At 37.4% G+C, this 20,017-nt stretch overlaps 1 protein-coding gene and 1 long non-coding RNA gene across 42 annotated transcripts in view; one reads left to right on the top strand and one right to left on the bottom strand.

Moving 5' to 3' along the window:
• Positions 1-20,017, top strand: part of camk2b1 (calcium/calmodulin-dependent protein kinase (CaM kinase) II beta 1) — a 65,571-nt gene that overhangs the window by 39,737 nt on the left and 5,817 nt on the right. For 4 of the 41 annotated variants that reach the window (XM_082170265.1, XM_082170258.1, XM_082170254.1 and 1 more), the window contains 6 exons: positions 217-254; positions 2,990-3,022; positions 5,355-5,423; positions 10,730-10,774; positions 16,801-16,849; positions 19,849-19,941. In XM_082170265.1, the coding sequence (XP_082026391.1) occupies positions 217-254; positions 2,990-3,022; positions 5,355-5,423; positions 10,730-10,774; positions 16,801-16,849; positions 19,849-19,941 (327 nt within the window). The remainder of the gene's footprint in view (positions 1-216; positions 255-2,989; positions 3,023-5,354; positions 5,424-10,729; positions 10,775-16,800; positions 16,850-19,848; positions 19,942-20,017) is intronic. The other 37 variants (XM_082170290.1, XM_082170287.1, XM_082170261.1 and 34 more) reach the window with 21 other exon arrangements.
• LOC309499246 lies at positions 13,293-16,791 on the bottom strand. The gene is made up of 2 exons (XR_014206167.1): positions 15,669-16,791; positions 13,293-14,442 (listed from the first exon to the last, which is right to left on the bottom strand). It is a non-coding gene; the product is annotated as an uncharacterized lncRNA (long non-coding RNA).

Raw genomic sequence — 20,017 nt, forward strand, 5'->3', positions numbered from 1 at the left:
GTGCAGAACCAAGAAAAAAGAAAGAAAAGCAGATTCCGTCTGGGCCTACTTGTGCTGTTCAAGATTATTAGAATGATTAATATCTGCAGTGTTATGTTTGGTTTTAGGAAATACAGCCCTGGGTAAATTGCCTGTCCGGCGGGTTAATTTACATTTTGTAATATGTAATATGGTGTTGCTGATTTAACTTCTCTCTCTTATTTCCTCCCATCGTAGCAGCCAAGAGCTTGTTGAACAAAAAAGCAGACGTTAAGGTAAGAAGATCTGTTGAACTTCTGACCTCTGTGACCCAGACATGACCATATGGTTTCTTAGTACCTTCACTCTTTTCACTACTCAGTCTCTCCGCCCTGCCTAATCTGTGGGTGCTTGCTGTGTGTGTTTAGAGTGTCGTCTTTGTTGCATGATTGTGTCGTTTTCATACAGTACATAAGTGTTGTCAGTTCATATTGTGTTTGAAGTGTGTGTGTGTTAGAACAAGAATGTCTGAAAACATGACCACTGATACCTAAAATCACCTCATTAAACTGTATTTAAATATTGTTCAAATTAAATCTAGTCAACCTCTCCTCAAAACTGATTTCACCTTACTGATAGATTCCAAAATATCACAAATATTCAGAGATCTCTGTTTTTAAAGGGTAGGATTTAGGGTTTGACTTCATATGTTCTGTTTTATTTTTCCATTTAAAACTAACCCCCGGTTTCACGGACAAGGCTTAAGCCTAGTTCCAGACTAAAATGCATTATTGAGCTGTTTTAACTGAAAGAAACTTGCACTGACATTTCTTAAAATATGTCAGTGCCATTGTTTTATCTCAAGATGCACATCAGTAATGTTTTTTCTAAAGAAAATGTAAAAATCTACTTAAATGTCCTAATTGAACTGAGGCTTAATCCCTGTCTGTGAAACCAGGCCCAAAAGAGTTTAAATTAGCTTATCTTGAAACTGCACTTTTCTATATAATGAAAGCGGATGGTGACCAATGACTGTCAAGCATATGACTTGTAAACTATATTACTACTCTTCCAAAGCCTGTCTACCAGTTCTTCAGAAGACTTGTAATATAGCTCATTAATGGACTCCAGATACTTTTTTGATCCTTTTCAGCTTTGACAGCCAATAGTCACCATCCACATTCATTGTAAGTAAAAGAGCAGCTTGGACATCATCTTTTGTGGTTCAAAAAAAAAAAGTAAAACAAAACACAAGTTTGGACTGACATGAGGATGAGTAAAAAGGTAAATATCCCTGATTAGGTAATATGTGAATATATTAGCCACCTTTAACACATTTCCCCATATTTCAATCCATCCCTCAGGTTTCCACTTATTAGTGCGAAAGTGTACAAATAGCATGTGGATTACGCAGTGAGCTTTTGCATTGAGTATTTCACTGAATTTGCTGGACTCTTTAGCAGTCATTAGAACGTGATAATATACATTTATTTAGCTACCAATAAGAGCTACCTTTAATACATTTCCCCATATTTAAATTCATCCCACAGAGTTCCACACATTTGTGCAAAAATTTAAAAATAGCGTGCGGATTATGCAATGAACCTCATGATGAGTATTGTAGTGAATTTTCTGGGCTCTCTAGTAGTCCTAAGAGTGTTACCAAACACCGTAACAAGCTCTATCCGGTCATGGAGCCAGCGATTCCACTGAAAGATGAGACGAAATAAATGTTTTATTTCCGTCAGCGCCTGTGGACGTGTGGGAGACGTTTAGGAGAATGATTTAACGATGACGGCTGTGATGTCATTGAGGAATCTATGGAATCTTCCACGAGCCAGAATAATTAGATTTATGAAATGGGATTTTCAGAGATGAACTGCACTTAACACTTATGAGAGTGATTGTAGACACACACTCACACATTCCTACCTGTTTCTACTTCATCGTCACCCCACAACCCACCTCTGTGACTCACACCTGCTATCTCCATGTGTATGTATGTGTATGTGTGTGTGTGTGCGTGTGTGAGTGGAGAAATAGTTCAGCAGGGAATGTGACTCTGGTTCCAGGAATAGCCGTGATTCTGAAACCCTGGAAACTCTGAGACGAAAATAGCAGCACATCGCTCCTCTCATCGCCTAGCAACAGGCTCCCCCACGTCCTCCAGCCATTTTAAAACATTTCTTCTCTCCTTTTCATGATTACTTCAATCTCCCCTTCCTTCACCTTTATGCTCCGTCTCCAAAGATCATGTTGAGCTGCTCTTTATTTAGTTTCTGTCACTATTTTTTCGAAGTTGACTTCCTTACTTTGTGTCTGAATCTTTGCAGTAATGCTGGTTATGTAATTCTGCTTTAGAATTGGAGGCGTTTTTTTTTTAATACGGCCGTTGCAGCGATTGGAAGTTGCACTGCTGCATTTTCAACCAAAGCGCTTCTGAGAACATTCTGTGCTTAATATAACTCGTTCTTGGCTGCCCTTTTTTTTTAGGACAAAAAATATCACTGAACCGCACAGACTGTGCTTGCTTCCTCTCTCAGCATCCCTGCCTGTCCTTGCACATCAGTTCCTACTTTGTGTAGCTCCTAAGTTTTCCCTGCTCCAGGTTTAGGACCAGATTATCTCAGAACGGAAACTATCTTGAATATGTCTCGAACAAGTGACCCTGGATCAGTTAACTTTGCTTACACTGATCATTCCTCAAGTGCACTTCAACTATTCTTCTGCTAGTTGCATGTTTCTCTCTCCTTTTTCCTTCACTTGACCCACCCCTTCCTTGTTCCTCTTTCTACAAATGTCCTGTTGTACAGAAGAAGTCTACATATTGTCTTGCTCTAAACCCAAACCTTCACCTACACCCCAAAATTATTCTTCAGTTTTCTTTGGCTGGTATACTCGGCTCTGGCTGCATCTGATGCTTTTATCTGAACCCCAGATGAAAACAGTTATCAAACAGGCTACTTTTTTATATATCGTCTCACAGTTCTCTCCATTTGTCACGCTTCTCTCCCTCTCATTCTCTCTCTAGAAGCGGAAGTCGAGCTCTACCATTCAGTACATGGTGAGAATCTTGTTTAATTTACACCTTCCTATTTTTCTTTCATCTTCCTCTCCACTTGCCTGATAATGTGCAACACTTCCCTCTAAATTCGTACTTCAGATCCTGCATTTATGCTGTGATGGCCAGTATAAAATATACTCAGTTTTCAAATACTTTATGGTTCTATTTTAAACAAATGCTTCTTTTTAGCTAGTTTATTACTGATCAACAAATCTTGGATCTTAGTCTCAGCCTTACAGACTGCCCACACTTCATCCACTGAGCACCTGATTCATATGACCTGATCAGCTGACTTAAGCAGCTTTCAAGGGAAGAGGTCAGTTCACACCAAGAATGACCATAACTATAACAATAACTATATTAATGTGCACACCAACGGACGATAATGTTGTTCATTATAAGTGTGCAATGCAGTTATGTCTTTAAATGCTAGAGATCTTTAAAGTTGGGTGGATTCTGATTGGCTCTCAATGTTTTCATTATTCATCAGCTGGAAAAAAATTTCTGAAAGTGATTCCAATTATGTTCCTCTGTTTTATTATCATAATAGCTGTAATATGGACTTTGCTATTTTCATACATTTTAGAAAGGTTATTAAAGCTATATTGTTAAGGCTCTGATATTCTCACTGCAAAAACATTTTTCTTCACTTGGGGCTAAAAAGAAGTATGCAAACAGTAGTTAAAAAACATTTGATGTGGATATGTTTGCACTAGCTCTACAATTTGGCACTCTAGTCAAATGGTGTCACTTTATTTTTATAGCACTTCATACAATAGATTTCTTTAAAGCAAGCAGTTTTTCAGTTGTAGATATGAAAATAACTTTTTTGGAAAGTTTGCTTTGGCAATCTGTTTCAAACTGCAAACAAACTTTGTTTTGGCCTGAAATTACACATACCAGGCCTTTATCGTTATTGTTACAGTTATCATCTTTGGTGTGAATGGGCCTTAGGGGCACACATCTAGTCTTGATTGGCACATAAAAACTAAATTAACAGAGATTGCTTTACATGTCAATCAGGCAGTCTCCGAATTTCTAAGTGGGTCGGTTCTTGGCCTGAACAAACTGTGGACAAGACTTGTTGCAGTTTAGTCAGAGGCCAGGCTTTGTGAGACCACTTGGACCCTGTAAATGTGTCCCACTTTCTTGTTTAGTATTTTCTGATCAACACTTTGTTCCATCTTCCTCCTGTTCTTTACTTTGAATGATTTTAGCCAACTCCCATGGACACCACTTACTTCCTAGGTCTCATTCTGCATGTTGGTAATCGGATGTATTTCGATTAATACTGACCACTCTGAAAGCTTTCCAAAGCAGGTTTAGGACAGGCCTTTCTGTTCAGGTAGGCAATAGAATAAACATGCAGAATAACACCCTCTGTTTTCCTACTTATAAATGTCTGAAGATCCTGTTTGTGCACATCCCAGGGGTTTGACTGCACCAAACCCTCATTCAGTATCTGCTTGATTCCCCACCTTATATTTATTTGCAGGATTGACGCTTATATTCTTGGTGCTCAGTATTGTTTTTTGTCTTATGAGTGGGTCCCATAAGAGGATAACATTCCTGGTTGTCCCTCCTGGCGATATCCCGTTTACTTGGATAAAGTTGGAATTCCATGGAGATCCATGACCTACTGCAATAAGTTTTTGGGAATTGTTAAGGAATTCTGCTAGCCATCAAGTTGTCCACTTATCAGGAACAGTATGTATTTGAATGTGTATGTGTGCCCATAGTGCCAAAGTCACTTAATGACGTGTTTGTGCTTGTTTATGTGGGTTTATTTGATGTTTGTGAGGTTCCTGTAGTTGTGAGCTGCTGCTCATTCATCTCCCTTGACCATACCTCCCGCACATAAGCACATGCTGTACTAATGACACTTCTCGCATGAGTGCCTGAGCTGTGTGAGGGAAAGAGGACCGTTAACTACCTCAAAACCACTAAAGGCCCATAGACATGAGACCTGAGGGACCCAGAGTATAAATAAACACCCATATCTAATCCGCCTCTGCGTGTAATGTAGCTAATTGGTATAATAGATTAGTTTAGGAAGCCTAATTGGTGAAAAGCATTTTATGGACTTTAATAATGACCCTCCCTTCCCTCTCGCTGCTAGAGAACATTGGGTCTCAAAGAATAATGCTGTTTTCATGTAAATAGGCAGTTGGCTCTACATCAATCAGTTGCCTTAGAAAATAGATAATGACCATGCCCTACTTCTTGTGTTTGTGTGAGTGTGATTTGTGTACATGTGCATGCTGATCTCTCCCTCATTCCTTTTTAACCTGACCCTTTCTTAACTGAACGTATGTTGTGTTTCCCTGCACAGCCCCAGACAAACAGCACCAAAAACAGCATAGTCACCAGTCCCAAAGGAAACCTCCCCTCTCCTGCTCTGGTATTTACCTCTCTAATCCTTTTCTTTTCTTCCACTCCTTCCTTTTCCCCCTCTGTCTGTGACTGTACCTTCACTCTTTTGTACATTGTGAATATATTTTAGTTTTCTTACGTTGTTTTGTCAGTTGGTTTTTTTTTGGCTACTCGCCTTTGCAAGCCTTTATGTAAAAAAACTAAAACAAATTGTGAAATTTAAAGCTAGTAATAGCATGGAATGGATAGAAATAGGGTTTGATATTGGTTGGGTTTTATCCGATACCAGTACCTACTCTGTATTTTTTAAACGGTTCCGGTGCTTAAATTGTTCTTGAACCGGTACTTAAGAAAACGAAAGCACACACACTTTATAAAAAAAAGAATACCTGTGTGTGTGTGTGTGTGTGTGTGTGTGTGTGTGTGTGTGTGTGTGTGTCCAAACTGGACACAATATTAACTTAAATCTTTAAAGATTTTCTGATTTCTGATTAAATGAAAAATTGCGCCGTTTAATAGGCTACTGATGTAGCCTAAAACACTACAAAATGCAATAAAACACTAAAAAGTTAAGATCAAAATTTTGTCTTCTCATATTATGACTTTAAAACAGAGAAATATCTGACACTGAGCAGAAATATTTAACACACACAGTATAGCCTCATATAAATATACTTGATATGCAAGATTTGCAGTTGGCATTAAAATACTAGACTTCCATGTCCACCACGACACTGGCAGCTGAACTTGAACTTTAGTCAAGCGTGTCAGAGGTTTTGGGTTCTAATCCGCATTCGTACAGTTTTTTTTTTTTTTTTTACCGATTATGCTCATCAGTGGTTGTATATCAAGCAGGGAGACGCATTTCGTGATTTCACCGGAACGAATAGAGAGTTTTCGCAACGTATTGAAGCGCGCGTCCGAGTGAGACAGTGCGGTGTGCGCGAGCCAAAAAAGAAAACACTGTATCAGCGTCAATGATCGCAGCGGCAGCGAGTACTTTGATCACTTGATTTAAAAAACACATTTCAGCGCTAGATTGTCTCTTATTTCACAAACGAACGAAATGAATGCTCTGCTGGTTAACTGGAGATGTTTTATTATTGGAACATTCGTGCCGCGAGATGTTTTATAGGGGGCGGTAAAAAAAAGTCAGGCACCGCAACCAGGCACCGAAAGTTTCGTTCTTATTCGGTCTCGTTACTACCGTTTACGTCGGAACCGGTTCCCTATTGGAACCGGGTTTCGGTACCCATCCCTAGATAGAAATGATAATATGAACACTAATAAAGAATATGCTTAGAATAATCTAATATGGAAATGATGACATAAATGTTTATATTGGAGTGTTATGATCTGGTGTTATATACGATAGGAGTCTTGGTCTATATATATTAGAATGATGAATGTCATTCACATTAATGATGAACGTTGTCCATATGCATTCATTTTGAACAGAATATCAATTTGAAACCTAACAAACTGCTTTTTTTCTAAAACTCATGGCACTTCATGGTTTGATGATTAGTTATCTATTGTAATGACATTCTTGCATATCAATAGTACTTTTGGGGTCACTCACTACACTGATAAAGGTCACAGTGTGATTTTATTTTTGTGATTTTACAATGATGCTTCAAAATGTCTACCTCCTTTGCAGCATTATCACCAGGGTTGTTTTGGGGATAGAAGCTCCTCCTGGGGCTCTTAGAATCAGCCTTTAAACTGTTCTTAGTTTCCTGGCCGCAGTGCTGAGAAGTGGATGTTGTTTGGTTCACTGAGATCCTTAATGGTGTTCCTCGCTTAAACCCACTGGGCCTGGTGTTGATGTCAGTTGAGTTGAATGTTAACAGTCCTGAGCTGTACAGTTCCCATGTGTACATGTGCATCTCAGAAAGTTCGAAGAACAGCATTTATTTGAAATAGAAGTTTTAATTCTAAATGTTACATTCTAAATGTCTAATGCCTGCTGATTACACTACATCATTCATTTTTATTGGCAAGGATCTCTTATAAAACTCTTTTGTACGCAATTCTAATTGCACCAAGTGAAAGGAGGCGTGTTAACGCTGAAAAGAATAACAGCGACTTTATTTAAAGGGGTCATGAATTGAGAAATCACATTTACTTTTATCTTTTGACATATAAGAGGTCATTGTACTATACAAAATCTTCCTCATTAGTCCAGCTTTTATTGAAACCAAGCTCAGAAAATAACTTGTTTCGGATTTTGTTATAGTGCGACAAAAGAAGACCAACGCCTACTTCTACATCATTGCCTCTTTAGCCCCGCCCACCGATTTCCGCGTGTCATGTAATAAATACAAGACTGATGCAAACACAGAATAAATCCAGCAACAAAACGATAGAGCGATATATTCTGAGGATTACAAGATGTTTTGAAGTGCCAAGTTGTGGAAAAACACAGTCTTTGCATTGCCATCCTTGTGATCTTAACATTAAGAAGGCGTGGATGAACTTCCAAGTTCCATTCAGAAAGTGTCAGCAAGACACTGTTCGTTCGTTCGCTTAATTTGAATGTGGATTGGTTTTTAATCAAGACAGTTCGACGCAAGCTTTTCAGAGAGCGTGAAATAAAAGACAATGCAGTGCCAACTACATTGGATCCAACAGTAATGTCGCAACACAAGTGTGAATAACAGTGTTTTTACCATGTGTCACTATTGCTTTGTCTGTTAGTTACAGTTTGTATTTTACTGTTAAGTATTTATACTGTAGCGCCACAGTCAAACTGAATACTTGTGATAGTTGTGATTTGCTGTTCTTTACTTCAGCATTTATGGGGTTAATGCTTTGGATTTATCGGATACACTGCTTTTGTTATTGCTTTGATCGAAGCCATTCGCTGTAATCCTGAATAAAAGCTTCAGTGAGCGACATCTGTTTTTTCATCAGTAATTATATTACAGCACTTTTTATTTTATTTAAAACACGACACGGCCAATGATAATGTATACGTTTTTCATTTTATCAAAAAGAATGAACTGAATAGTCAAAAATAAAAAACAGTGTGACACAATTTTTTACATTCATTCATAATTCCGTTTACAAGAAACACTGTAAGTCATCCTTTGTCAGTCATAACTGTGGAAACTAAAAGGTACTTACTTTAAGTAAAAACTTTATTTGCCTCTGCCAAGAGTTATTTAATACGCATAAATATTTCACATTGTTGGCGAATGTTGTAACTATGTAACGAGATATTTTTCAAAACAATTCCATGTGTCATGGTGAGGACGTTGAAAAATTGTAATATGCAAAACTGTTACCCAATCATAGCAGTGGGCGTTTACTTCCCAGTCTCGGATGCGGCACGCCTCAAAATGAAGTGTTTGGAAGACGGTTAAAAACAGGGTAGAAAATAGCTTGTTTCTTCTAAATTAGGATGTTTTTTGATGTAAAAATCTTGATGACATAAGTGGACCTCAGAGAACATTATAAAATTTAACAAAATGTAGTTCCTGACCCCTTGAAATACTTATAGGCGCCACACCATTCCAGATTCTGCCCTATACAGTATGTTTAATGGATCTGTCCATGGACCCAGTTAAGCTCTGTTTATCCAGTTGTGCTCTGTCACTCTCTGATATATTACTATACTCTCTAAGCACGCATTTATGGGGTTGTTTATTTGATTGCATAATGCCACTTTGCCTTTCAGTGTCTGCTTTGATCTGTGGATGATGGAGGTTGTTTATTACATGGATCTGGCAGGAAACTTAATAAAACAGTATGTCATTATGCAAGGGTTGTGGGTAAATGGGTGATGTGATTATTTAATGTTTAATGACATGCTTAAGTGAAATAGATAGATAGTCAATGTTGTGAGGAGACTTTTGTAAAGGTTTGTAAAAGCTCAGTAAATAGGTTTTAGAGTGAACCCTGAGCATTGAAGAAGGAAGCTCCTAATGGAAACATTACATGCGTTCCAACATATACGGCTATTGCAACACGTGTCCTAATACATCAACATATTTTAGGATCCCTCATAGTTGCCCTTTAATGCTGCCAGTGTGGAGTTTGTGTGTGTCGTGTTTTATGGTGCAGATATAGTTACTCAACCTTGAAGTGAAGTGAGGAGGTGTTTATGTTCTGTAAAGACTTTAGCCTTAGTGCTTTGTTTCATGGCTTCCACTCTAGCTTTACTATTAACTGTGCAGTTACGCAGGGCTAGGTGATATTTGTATGTTTTAGCCAATATTTTTACCAAACAGCCAAGGACATTCTCAATGTTAAATGTGAGATAGTTATTGTTATTATTCATTTATTATTATACTGAATAATCATAATTATTATTATTATTGATTATTAATCATAATAATCATAATTTATTTTTTATTTTTTTATGATCATTTAGACGAAAGATTTCACTGAATAAAGGATGAATTATATATACTCTTTTTATTTACGTTTCAATATAAAAAATATATTATATATTTGGAATATTTCACTAAAATGTTTTAATATTTTGAAAAATGTATATTTAATGACGACAGATAAACCATTGAGTTTGAACAGGACTGTACTAACGCTAACACTGTTTTTGCTATTATAGTTTGAATCAGATACACCATTAAAACACCATTTGTCGTAAGGCTATATATACCTGGATATGAATTGGCAATTTTGAATTAAATTTATGAGCACAATTTTTTAGTAGTTGTTTGTTAGCATTTGCAGCTTCTTATAGATTCTGTGTTCATAACCTTAGCATGTAACTTTTGCCTGTTGCACTGAGCAATGGTTGTCATGGCAATGAATACCTTATAATGATGGGGAACGCAGGCTGCTGATTGGACAGTGAGGGAATGTTACTTCCTGCGAGAGAGAATTGTGCATTACAGATTCATGCGGTCTGATGTATGTCTAGCTAGCAAGTTTCCGGAGGTTGCAAAAAGAGACGGCATAAAATAAACATGTTTTTAGTAGCTGTGAACGCATCCGCAGTAGTTCTGTCAAAATCACGCTGTTTCACTTTCAGTGAGAAAGCGATAGGTTACATTGCTAATTTGACTTCGTAGTTGGTGTTTTTGAAATAGCATAGCCTAACATGTGCAGTCATTAGTTTTATGAAGACAGAAGCTCTCTGTTGTTGAGCCTCTGGTGGTTTTCATGCATTTCATGCAATTTGTTTGTTCATTTTTACTGGGTTCGCAATCACAAACACCCATCCACCCACACACGGTCTCTCTCTCTCTCTCTCTCTCTCTCTCTCTCTCTCTCTCTCTCTCTCTCTCTCTCTCTCTCTCTTTCGCTCTCTTGTTCTTATTTCTCCTCATGTTTTTCCACCCCCTCCTCCCCGTCTCTCTGTAGGAGGCACAGACCACTGTCATCCATAATGCAGTGGATGGGATTAAGGTACCCCACCGCCACCATCTTTCCTTCCCACCATCCGCCCTCTGTTTGATCTGCATCCCCACAATGCATTTCTGCTAATGTGTCTACAGACTATGACATCATCCGAGCGTGTGTTTGCCCGTTGGCTGCGCGCGTGACCCTTTTGAAGTTTAATGTTTACTTGCTCTTCTACTCTATGAAATCGTTTCAATAACATTGCTATTAACAAGTTTTAACTAAACCTATGCAAATGAGTATGCGTGTTCCTCTAATGAAACGCATGACATGTTGAACTGTAGATTTGTTTGTGTGACGCTCCTTTCTGTATGTGCCAGTTTTGAGATAAATGAACGGTCTGTTTAATTATGTTTTTTATTAATGATCGTGATGATGGGAAATGACTCTTGACACATCAGATGTTTGCAGTATGAATCTGAAGAGCAACAGTTGGAAATCTGTGTCATGATAAGAATATTAAACCTGCTGTCTCAGGTCTCTGTTCTTCGGACTGTGTGACGTAGGGACCTCTTGTGGTAGACATTGAAAGTGCAAGTTGTGAAGAAGAAAAACCTTAACATTAAAAATATAGATATATATTTGACAAAAAGTCATCATTCTTTAAATGCATTTTGTACTGTAAGTTGTAGAGAAATTATTTAATTGATTTTTAAAAATATAAAATGGAACATGTTTAATGTATCCGTGGATATATATATATATATATATATATATATATATATATAATATTTTTGTTATATTTGGGATATTTTTATACTTTTAAAGTGAGTGGTCCCAGGCTGTATTCACTAGGAATTGTGCCTTCTGATTACTGTACATTTATTAATTTTATTTACAAGCATCTCTTAAATAGAAAGAGGCAAGTTTGTGCTGAAAATAATAATAATGATTTTATTTAAAGGGATAGTTCACCCAAAAATAATTTATTCAGTCATCATTTACTCACTCTCAAGTTGTTCCAAACTTGTATGCATTTCTCCGTCGATGTGCCGCGTTGACTGACTTTTTAACATACTATGGAAGACAAAAGGGACCATCGACTGTTTGGTTACTGATATTCTTCAAAATATCTTCTTTTGTGTTCAACAGAAAAGAGAAGGTTTGTAACAACTTGAGGGTGGGTAAATGATAACAGAATTTTTGGGTGAACTATCCCTTATATTAATTTATCAGTTTATCAGTTTAACTATCCATCAATACAATGTAAATGTTGATTTGTGCCTGTATTTCGAAGGCAAAGAAAATATTATGCTGAGGTCATATTAAATTTACACACTGTTATTAGAAGAAAAACTTTTAGAAAGATTTTTCAGAGGCAAGTGGATGTAGAATCAAATAGGGCTAAAAACTGCGATGTCACATGTCCCCATAGCCCATACCAAGACTTTGAGTTTCCCAGGTGGCAGTAGTAAAGTCTAGATCTGGGCCGCTCTGGTTGTTCTGTCAGCGGTTGCTGTTCTGTGTGTTTTCTGAATTGGGCTTAATCTGAGCTGTGCGTGGGAAGCTGTCCACTTCTCCACGTTTGCCACTTTCTTTGTACATGTGTCACAAGGTCTGTAGTGCAGCGTAGATGATGGAATGAGAGAACAAAAGTCTTTTCAGGAGCACCTAAATATATCGCCCCACATACTGATGGCCTATTTACAGCAAGAGTTGGTGTCCTTGGTGATCGCCACGGTTACGCTGTGACAGGTGCATGGTCCCGTTTCTCAGGTGACCATTCCCTCCTCCTCCTTTCCTGTTGAGACATCATTCTGTCGATGCATTCAATTGAGCAATAAGGTACGAGAGAATGTGCAGTAGTGTGTGAAGGAGTTGTTGCACCTTTCAGCTGTGACTTCATGACCTTGAGTGCCTTCTTTCTTTGATAAAACGAATTAAAACATATTAACATATTTAAATGTTTTTTTCCTTGAATTTTTTTTTCTTCGTACCTTAAAATAACTTGAATGTAACTCCACACCCTTGCTTCATTTAGTATACGCGGTTCTATGAATATGCAAATGAGCCCTGCCTCCGCTCACTCACACCAGCTCAGAGATCCACTCGTTGATGATCACACATTGACGTGATTGGTTACAAGGTAGTTTGTGACGTCAGAAACACCAGCGATTTAAAACCGTTTTTTGAGACTGTCTTTGGTTCACTGCAGTTTTAAGGAGAAAATACTCAGTGATAGTGTTGACTTATGAATTTGTACATGGTTTGTCTTAAAGCATATTAAAAACATAACATAGACATATAAACAACATTAAAAGCTTATTACCACAGGGAGACTTGGGGACTTGGGAAAAAAAAAAATAATACGAATTTTATTGTGATCCTTCCACTTGAACAGAGTCCTTGCATTAGGACTTCAAGTGGTGACCCAATACAGCACCTAAGCTTAATCATACTTTTATCATACAATCATCTAGTGAAGATAGTAATTTATTGATATTTACAATAAACTGCATAGTCCAACAGTATGCATTATTATTTACATGACAGGCTAAATCTGGACATTTTTGTTTTTGAAATATGTTTATATAGCTTTAAAGGCACAATATGTAAGATTTTAGGATTAAAATATCCAAGAACCACTAGAACAATGTTATATATTTTATTGGCTTTTGTACTTACATTACTCCAAATGTTTCCAACTATGTTTAAATCCAGAGAAAGCTATTTTAACCAGTGTAACGTCCCATGTCATTGCGTCACCTGTCAATGACGTCATATCCGCCTTACCCTCGATTTCCAGTTTTACTTACGTAGAAACCATGGAAACACCATAGACGCTTTAATTAGTGGGTTGCACCAATAAGGATTAAGCCTAAATCTAGATTAAATCAAGGTTTATCTAATAATTCTGTTGTTAGACAGGTGAGCAACTGTTTGGATACCTTTATCGACAGAAAACTAATCATTGTTATATAGCTCAACCCGGTTAGTCTTATTGTTTGAATCTCTTGTTTTCTTGATTTACCATGTTTGTAATGTTTGTACCAAAAAAGTTAATCAGACAACACTATTTAGTTAAAGGTGGGGTATGTGATTTGCAAAACGGCCGGCAGATTTTGAAAATACACAACTCAAATGGCCCTACATTCTTTCCTTTGACTCCACCCATTCAAAGAACAGGGACATGGATGGGGGGAGGGGGGGATGGTACGACCGTTTGATTGACGCACTTACTGTCCAATGATTCTAGGTGGTCTTGGAAATGATTGGCTGGAGTTTTTCGAGTCCTGCCCGTTCCACAGATGATTAAATTGCTTAATTTTTATTTCAGTGCTTCTAACTCAGTGGCTGTAAGTGGGTTAGGAATAGGATTTTAAGTGATTTAGAAAAAATGGCCAAAAAAGAGAATTACATACCCCACCTTTAAGTGGCTAACATGGCAAAATCAGAAAGAGCTTTATTTGTAGTAACAATAAAACAGCGTTTTCTCCACAATACAATATATTTTAAAATTAACAGCTTTTATTAATATGATATTCTAATATAGATCTAGTGTACTGCAGTGTGCATCAAGTGTCTCAAACAAGCCACAGAGCGAACGCACAATAGTGTTAACATAACACTTGCAGCCGTTTCATTAGAATAAAATAAAATAATGTGAATTTAAATGATCAAATGTAACTGTAACAAAGTTCAAGGTCAAGTAAGGAGGCGAGCGTTAAACGGAGCTTTAAAGGTCCCATGACATGAAATTTTCACTTTCTGAGGTTTTTTAACATTAATATGAGTTCCCCTAGCCTGTATATGGTCCCCAAGTTTCTAGAAATTTCAATCGGTGTAAATCGAGCTTTTGCTATCTTTCTCTGCCTTTGAGAAAATGGAGGCTCATACGCGCTGATCTTGAATCTCCTCCTTATGACGTCATAAGGAGGAAATGTTACCTCCCCTGTCTCTGCTTTGCCCGCCCAGAGAATATATTTTCCGCCCATGAGAAAATGTGCTAGGAAGTAGGAACGCGCGCGCGCGATTTTAGTTTGTCCACGAGAGATATCATGGCTTTTGAGCGAGCGAAGCATGACAATTGCACAATAATTGGATGTACAAATGAACACCAAAGGGTCAATACAGAGCTGGGCTTGCTGAACGTCTGAAACTAAAGTCTGGATCACTCTCTTTGGCTCAGCTACACACCTCGGACAAGTAAGTCAACTAATGATATATAAGTGTGTTGCTTTACTGTTTATGGTTACCTAGATTGTTACACGTAGAATGTGGCTGTAACATTAGCTATGCAGCTATGCAGTTTATGTGTGTGAATACACACACTGTAACGCGAGTGTTGTACATTTCTTTGTTATTTGGATAACCGTTTTCCTGTTGGTTATATGGCGCGCGTGATATCCGCATTTCAAGATCGCAGAGCTTGATGTAATTGTAATAAGATAAATACAGACGTTACAGATGTCTCATGGAAAGGCAACAGTAGGTTAGCGTTAGCTACATGATAATAACTGTAAACCATCCGAATAAAGTACCGTATCCAGACATAATTTTTTAAACTAACCATTCGGAAACGTCCTGCTGGAGCCGCTGAGTTGCAACTTCTTCATCCGTTGCTTCTCCATCTGGATCAGATTCTGGGTCAAACTGAAATGCTTGAAAGACTGCATGTCTTCGTGCCATTGCAATATATCAACATGCACGCCACGGTACCGTTGCGCAAGATGGTCAAGGCCACACCCACCCTCCACTTTGCGCCGCCTTTCTCCTCCTCATTATCATTTAAAGCTACAGACACCGAAACGGCCTGTCTGAAGGAAGCTCATTCTGGGACTGGCTTGAAGTGGCTATAATTCTGCACCGAGGCTGAATTTTTGGAAAGAGATTTCAGATACAGTACTAGGGACCACTAAGGCCTATATTAAAGCCTACAAAAAGTAGCATGTCATGGGACCTTTAATGGTAAAATATGAATAAGCAAGAAAGCAAAAGGAGCGGCAGCGGCCTGCTTCATACCACAGTAGCATTAATAAAACTTTAATACATTAGCTTATTCATGAACATGATTTGTGCTTTAGTCCTGTCCGATTGCCTTCCATCAGCTGTGGAGGTGAAGACAACTCCCATGATTCCACACTCATTCACGGCCTCATCAAATTATGCCTTTATTATAGTTTTGATTTAGCGACCTCTAGCAGCGTAACTTACATACTGTGCCTTTGAGTTATTTTAGTTTAGTTTAAGAAGTTTTAGTACTTCAGTTCGTTCCCATGGTTACATTTCAAATTCTTAAGGTTTAGATGTTATTTTATTACCAAAAATGATTTTTAATAGTTTTAGTTAATAATAAATAATAACACTGATTTATACTCACTGCCTTATGAGGCCTTATGTAATGTCTCAGTCGTATTTTCTTTTACCTTTGTAGTTATACAATTTTTTCATGATTTTCGAGAATTAGAACATCATGCAACCTTTCAATAATTGCCTCTACCCTAGTAATAATGCATTTACTCCTAAATAGCTTATACTTCGATTGGACATAACTTCCCTTTTCATATCCACACTTTGTGTTTTTGTTTTTTTCAACCAAACAATCTGAGGCTGCTTAGTAAGACCCTTCAAATCATATTTACCCAAATGAACATGAATTCACATGAGGCAGAATAAGTGTGTATTCAGTATGCAGTGAAGAAGACTGCTGGAGGCCAAGAATGTGTTGTTTTGTATTACTGTCTCTTCATACCCATGCTGACCGTGGAAGCGTTTGCATTATTCTTCTCATTAGCGCAGCCCATCTCTCAGATTTCAGCACAGGAAGCCAGGTGTGGCTTGTGTTTAATATCCCTGTATGTGTGAGTAGGATTATAATAATTATAATAACAAGCCTTTTCTAACAGTCGTGCTGACATTGTCATGCATCATTGATTAGTTAATCGTGTGATTCCCCAGAGTTCTGCAGTTTATGTTAATTTATGGTGTGTGTATGGCAACGAGAGTGAGGACTTTGGCACTAGTTGGAATTCTTTTTGAAAAATGTTAATATATTGCCAAACTGATTTGTGCTCTGTGTCTGAATGCCACAGGAGTCGTCGGACAGCAGTAATGCCACCGTGGAGGACGAGGAAATGAAAGGTAAGGCACAACAATCGACATTTGTATGGAGCAACACACAACGCAACTCTTCAGCAAAGAGTTCTATGGTTTTATTCAGACAGGCAGCAAAATTTTGATTAGTTATTTGTAGTTTGAACAGCAAAAAATTTATGATTCTTGTTCAGTACATTCAGGCTGTCATCTGCTTTCTTATGTCTTTTCACATTGTGTTGATGTGAAAGGGATAGTTCACTTAAAATTTTTTATTCTGTAATCATTTACTCACTCTCATGCTGTTCCAAAACTGTATGGCTTGCTTGCTTCTGCAGAACACAAACACAAAAAAAAGATTTTGAAGAATGTTTCAACTGTTTCTGTCCATACAATGAAAGTCAGTGGGGACCAAAACAACACTGGATCCCATTGACATTATTTGAATTGACAGAAAACACTTAAAATCTTTTTAGAACATCATCTTTACGCAGAAGAAAAAAAGTCGTAGTTGGAAAATACATGAGGGTGAGTAAATCATTTCTCAATTTTCATTTTTGGTTGAACTATCCCTTTAAATCGTTGCTATGGCAACCAATGTAGATAGGGATATTGTCTACTACACTGTTGGAACAAACTCAAAATCAGATTTTGCATAATTACAGTGCAAACAGTTAGTCCTAAAGATCAGATCTGAGTAACAAGTACTCTACCATACAAAAGTTTTGGGTCAGAAAGATTTTTTTAAAGAAATTAATACTTATATTTAACAAGGATTCATTAAATTAATCTAAAGTGACAGTAAAGGCATTTATAATTATATTTCAAATCTAGTTCAAAACTTTTGATTCTTTAAAAACCTCTGAAAAAATATAATTTTCTGGAAAAAAATATTACCACATTGATAATAATAAGAAATGTTTCTTGAGAAGCAAATCAGCATATTAGAATGATTTCTGAAGTATCATGTGACACTAGCTATGTTTGCAACCAAAGTTGCGAAATTAACTTGCGCGCAGAATTTGAATATCACATAAAACATTTGCGACTAAAGCAGTGTTTTCCATCCGATGTGTTCAAGAGAACATCATACTTGCGCCTCGAAACGCAATAAACTGGCAGACGAAACGAAATAACGCTGCCATGTTATCTTGTGTTCGGATGCCCGGTATTTGGGAGCGCAGTCATATGAGACACTTCTGAGAGGGAATTAAACCAAATCAGATGACATTTCAGAATGACCAAACCAGCATTTGAGATGCTGTGCAATGACATTGGTCCGCTGGTTAGTCCAGTTATCCAATCACATCCTCTGTTGAGGCAAAACATTTTTGTTGCTCATCGAGAGATTTATACAGTAAATGTGTTTCCATCGTAGTTTGTCAGATAAAAAATGTATCCACTTCAATTGAGTGCATATGTTTTTTATGCACATTTTTAGAATTTATACGTATCTTGGCTTTTCCATCAAGTTTTTATTTTATTTTATGCAGTATCCTGAAATGCACATAAAAATGGGTGGGTAGCTACTGAAGAGTAAAAAAATAAGGTTTGCCATCACAGGATTACAATACATTTTAAAATATATTAAAACAGAAAAAAGTTATTTTAAATTGTAATAATATTTCACAATATTACTGCTTTTACTATATTTTTGATCAAATAAATGCAGCCTTGGTGAGCATTAGAGACTTCTCTCAAAAACATACAAATCTTACTGACCCCAAAGTTTTAAATGGTAGTGTATGTAGAGGATGAACAAAAGTCTAAACATTTTAGATTGTTCATTAATGTTAGATTGACAAATTTAGTGAAAAGTTTTAGGCTGAGCTCTTTCAGTGCTCACTTCTGGGATGGTGTCACTCCTACTTTCAGCGTCTGTGTCAGATCTCTCTGCCCCAGAACAAGACAAGGGCACCTTGTGCTATAATTAACCTCAGTGGGAAACAGAGACCCTGGCTATTTCAGAGCATGTGTGTGAGTGTGCGTATGAGGAGAAAACTTGCCGCCAAATTTCTGGGCAGACATGGTGCATGACAGGAGCGTGATGTCTTGTTTTCGAGATCACACAAAAGAGACGGTGAGAAGGGTGTGTGTGTCTGTGTGTGTGTGTTACTTCTAAGTAGTTCTGGGAAATATCTGGCTGCTATAGTTGAGTGTTGAATTATGGCGCAGCTGTGAGAGGTTTGCTTTATAACATCTATGCTAGCTTGACTGTAAGGAATAACAGTTTGAATAACAGTTGTTTGAAAAGAAGTGGATTTATTATGACTGTAAATAAGAATTTTCAATCCATGAATATGCGTTTTGAATCAACATCTTGATATCTACTACCTGCTAGCATTGCTCTTTATGGTCCTCATGCTGTTTACTGTTAATCGTCCAGTATATTGAGTTGATTTTTTTTAAAGCTTTGGTCTATTTTGTTGTGTTTTAATGTTTTATGTTTCAATATAATTCACTGTACTGCTTGATTAATTTTGGGTGGTCATCTTTTGCTCAGTCTTTCTTTCGCTTTATTTCTATTCATAGTTAATACAAGCAGTTTCCATGCACTGCAGAAAATAGATGTTAGAACTTAAGAAATATAATAATACATTTAGAGAGATTTGTTTAAAACAAATAAAAAAAATCTGCCAGTGGAACAAGACAAAATACAGTCATATTATTCATATTATTCAAGATATATTATCTAAAGCCAAGTCTCAATATTATGTCCAGTTTTGCTTCTCAGGTAAATTGGAATGCTCAAGTGTCTCTTAACCAAACTTCATAGAATTTTCCTTTTTGGGTGACTTATTTCTTTAAGGATCTTTTGATTCTTGCCAGAAAAAAGACATGGATTAAGAATTGGATCTTTGTATTGCATTTAATTTGTCTGTCGTCTACACTGAAGTAACACTTAGCTGGAATCGCCACACGTGACATGAAGGTATCTGGCTCCTCTGGCAATGGATTTGGGAATGGCTGCAAAAACCTTATTGATATCAATTTGACCCATGCTTTCTGTGTCTCATGTATCTCATTGTCGGGGGGGCGTGTCACAGGAAAGGCTGTAGATAACAGTTCAGTTCAGTCAAACCCCAGCACCCAGCCTGACTCCGCCCACATACCTGCAGGCCCCTCCCCCGCTGTCTTCAGTAAGTGCCCTCTGACTGCAGTGACATCACCCACTTTCCCATCATCTCCTTGTGCATGTGTGTGATGCAGATCAGC

This window comes from Leuciscus leuciscus (assembly GCF_965113295.1).
Source record: "Leuciscus leuciscus genome assembly, chromosome: 5".
NCBI lineage: Eukaryota > Metazoa > Chordata > Actinopteri > Cypriniformes > Leuciscidae > Leuciscus > Leuciscus leuciscus.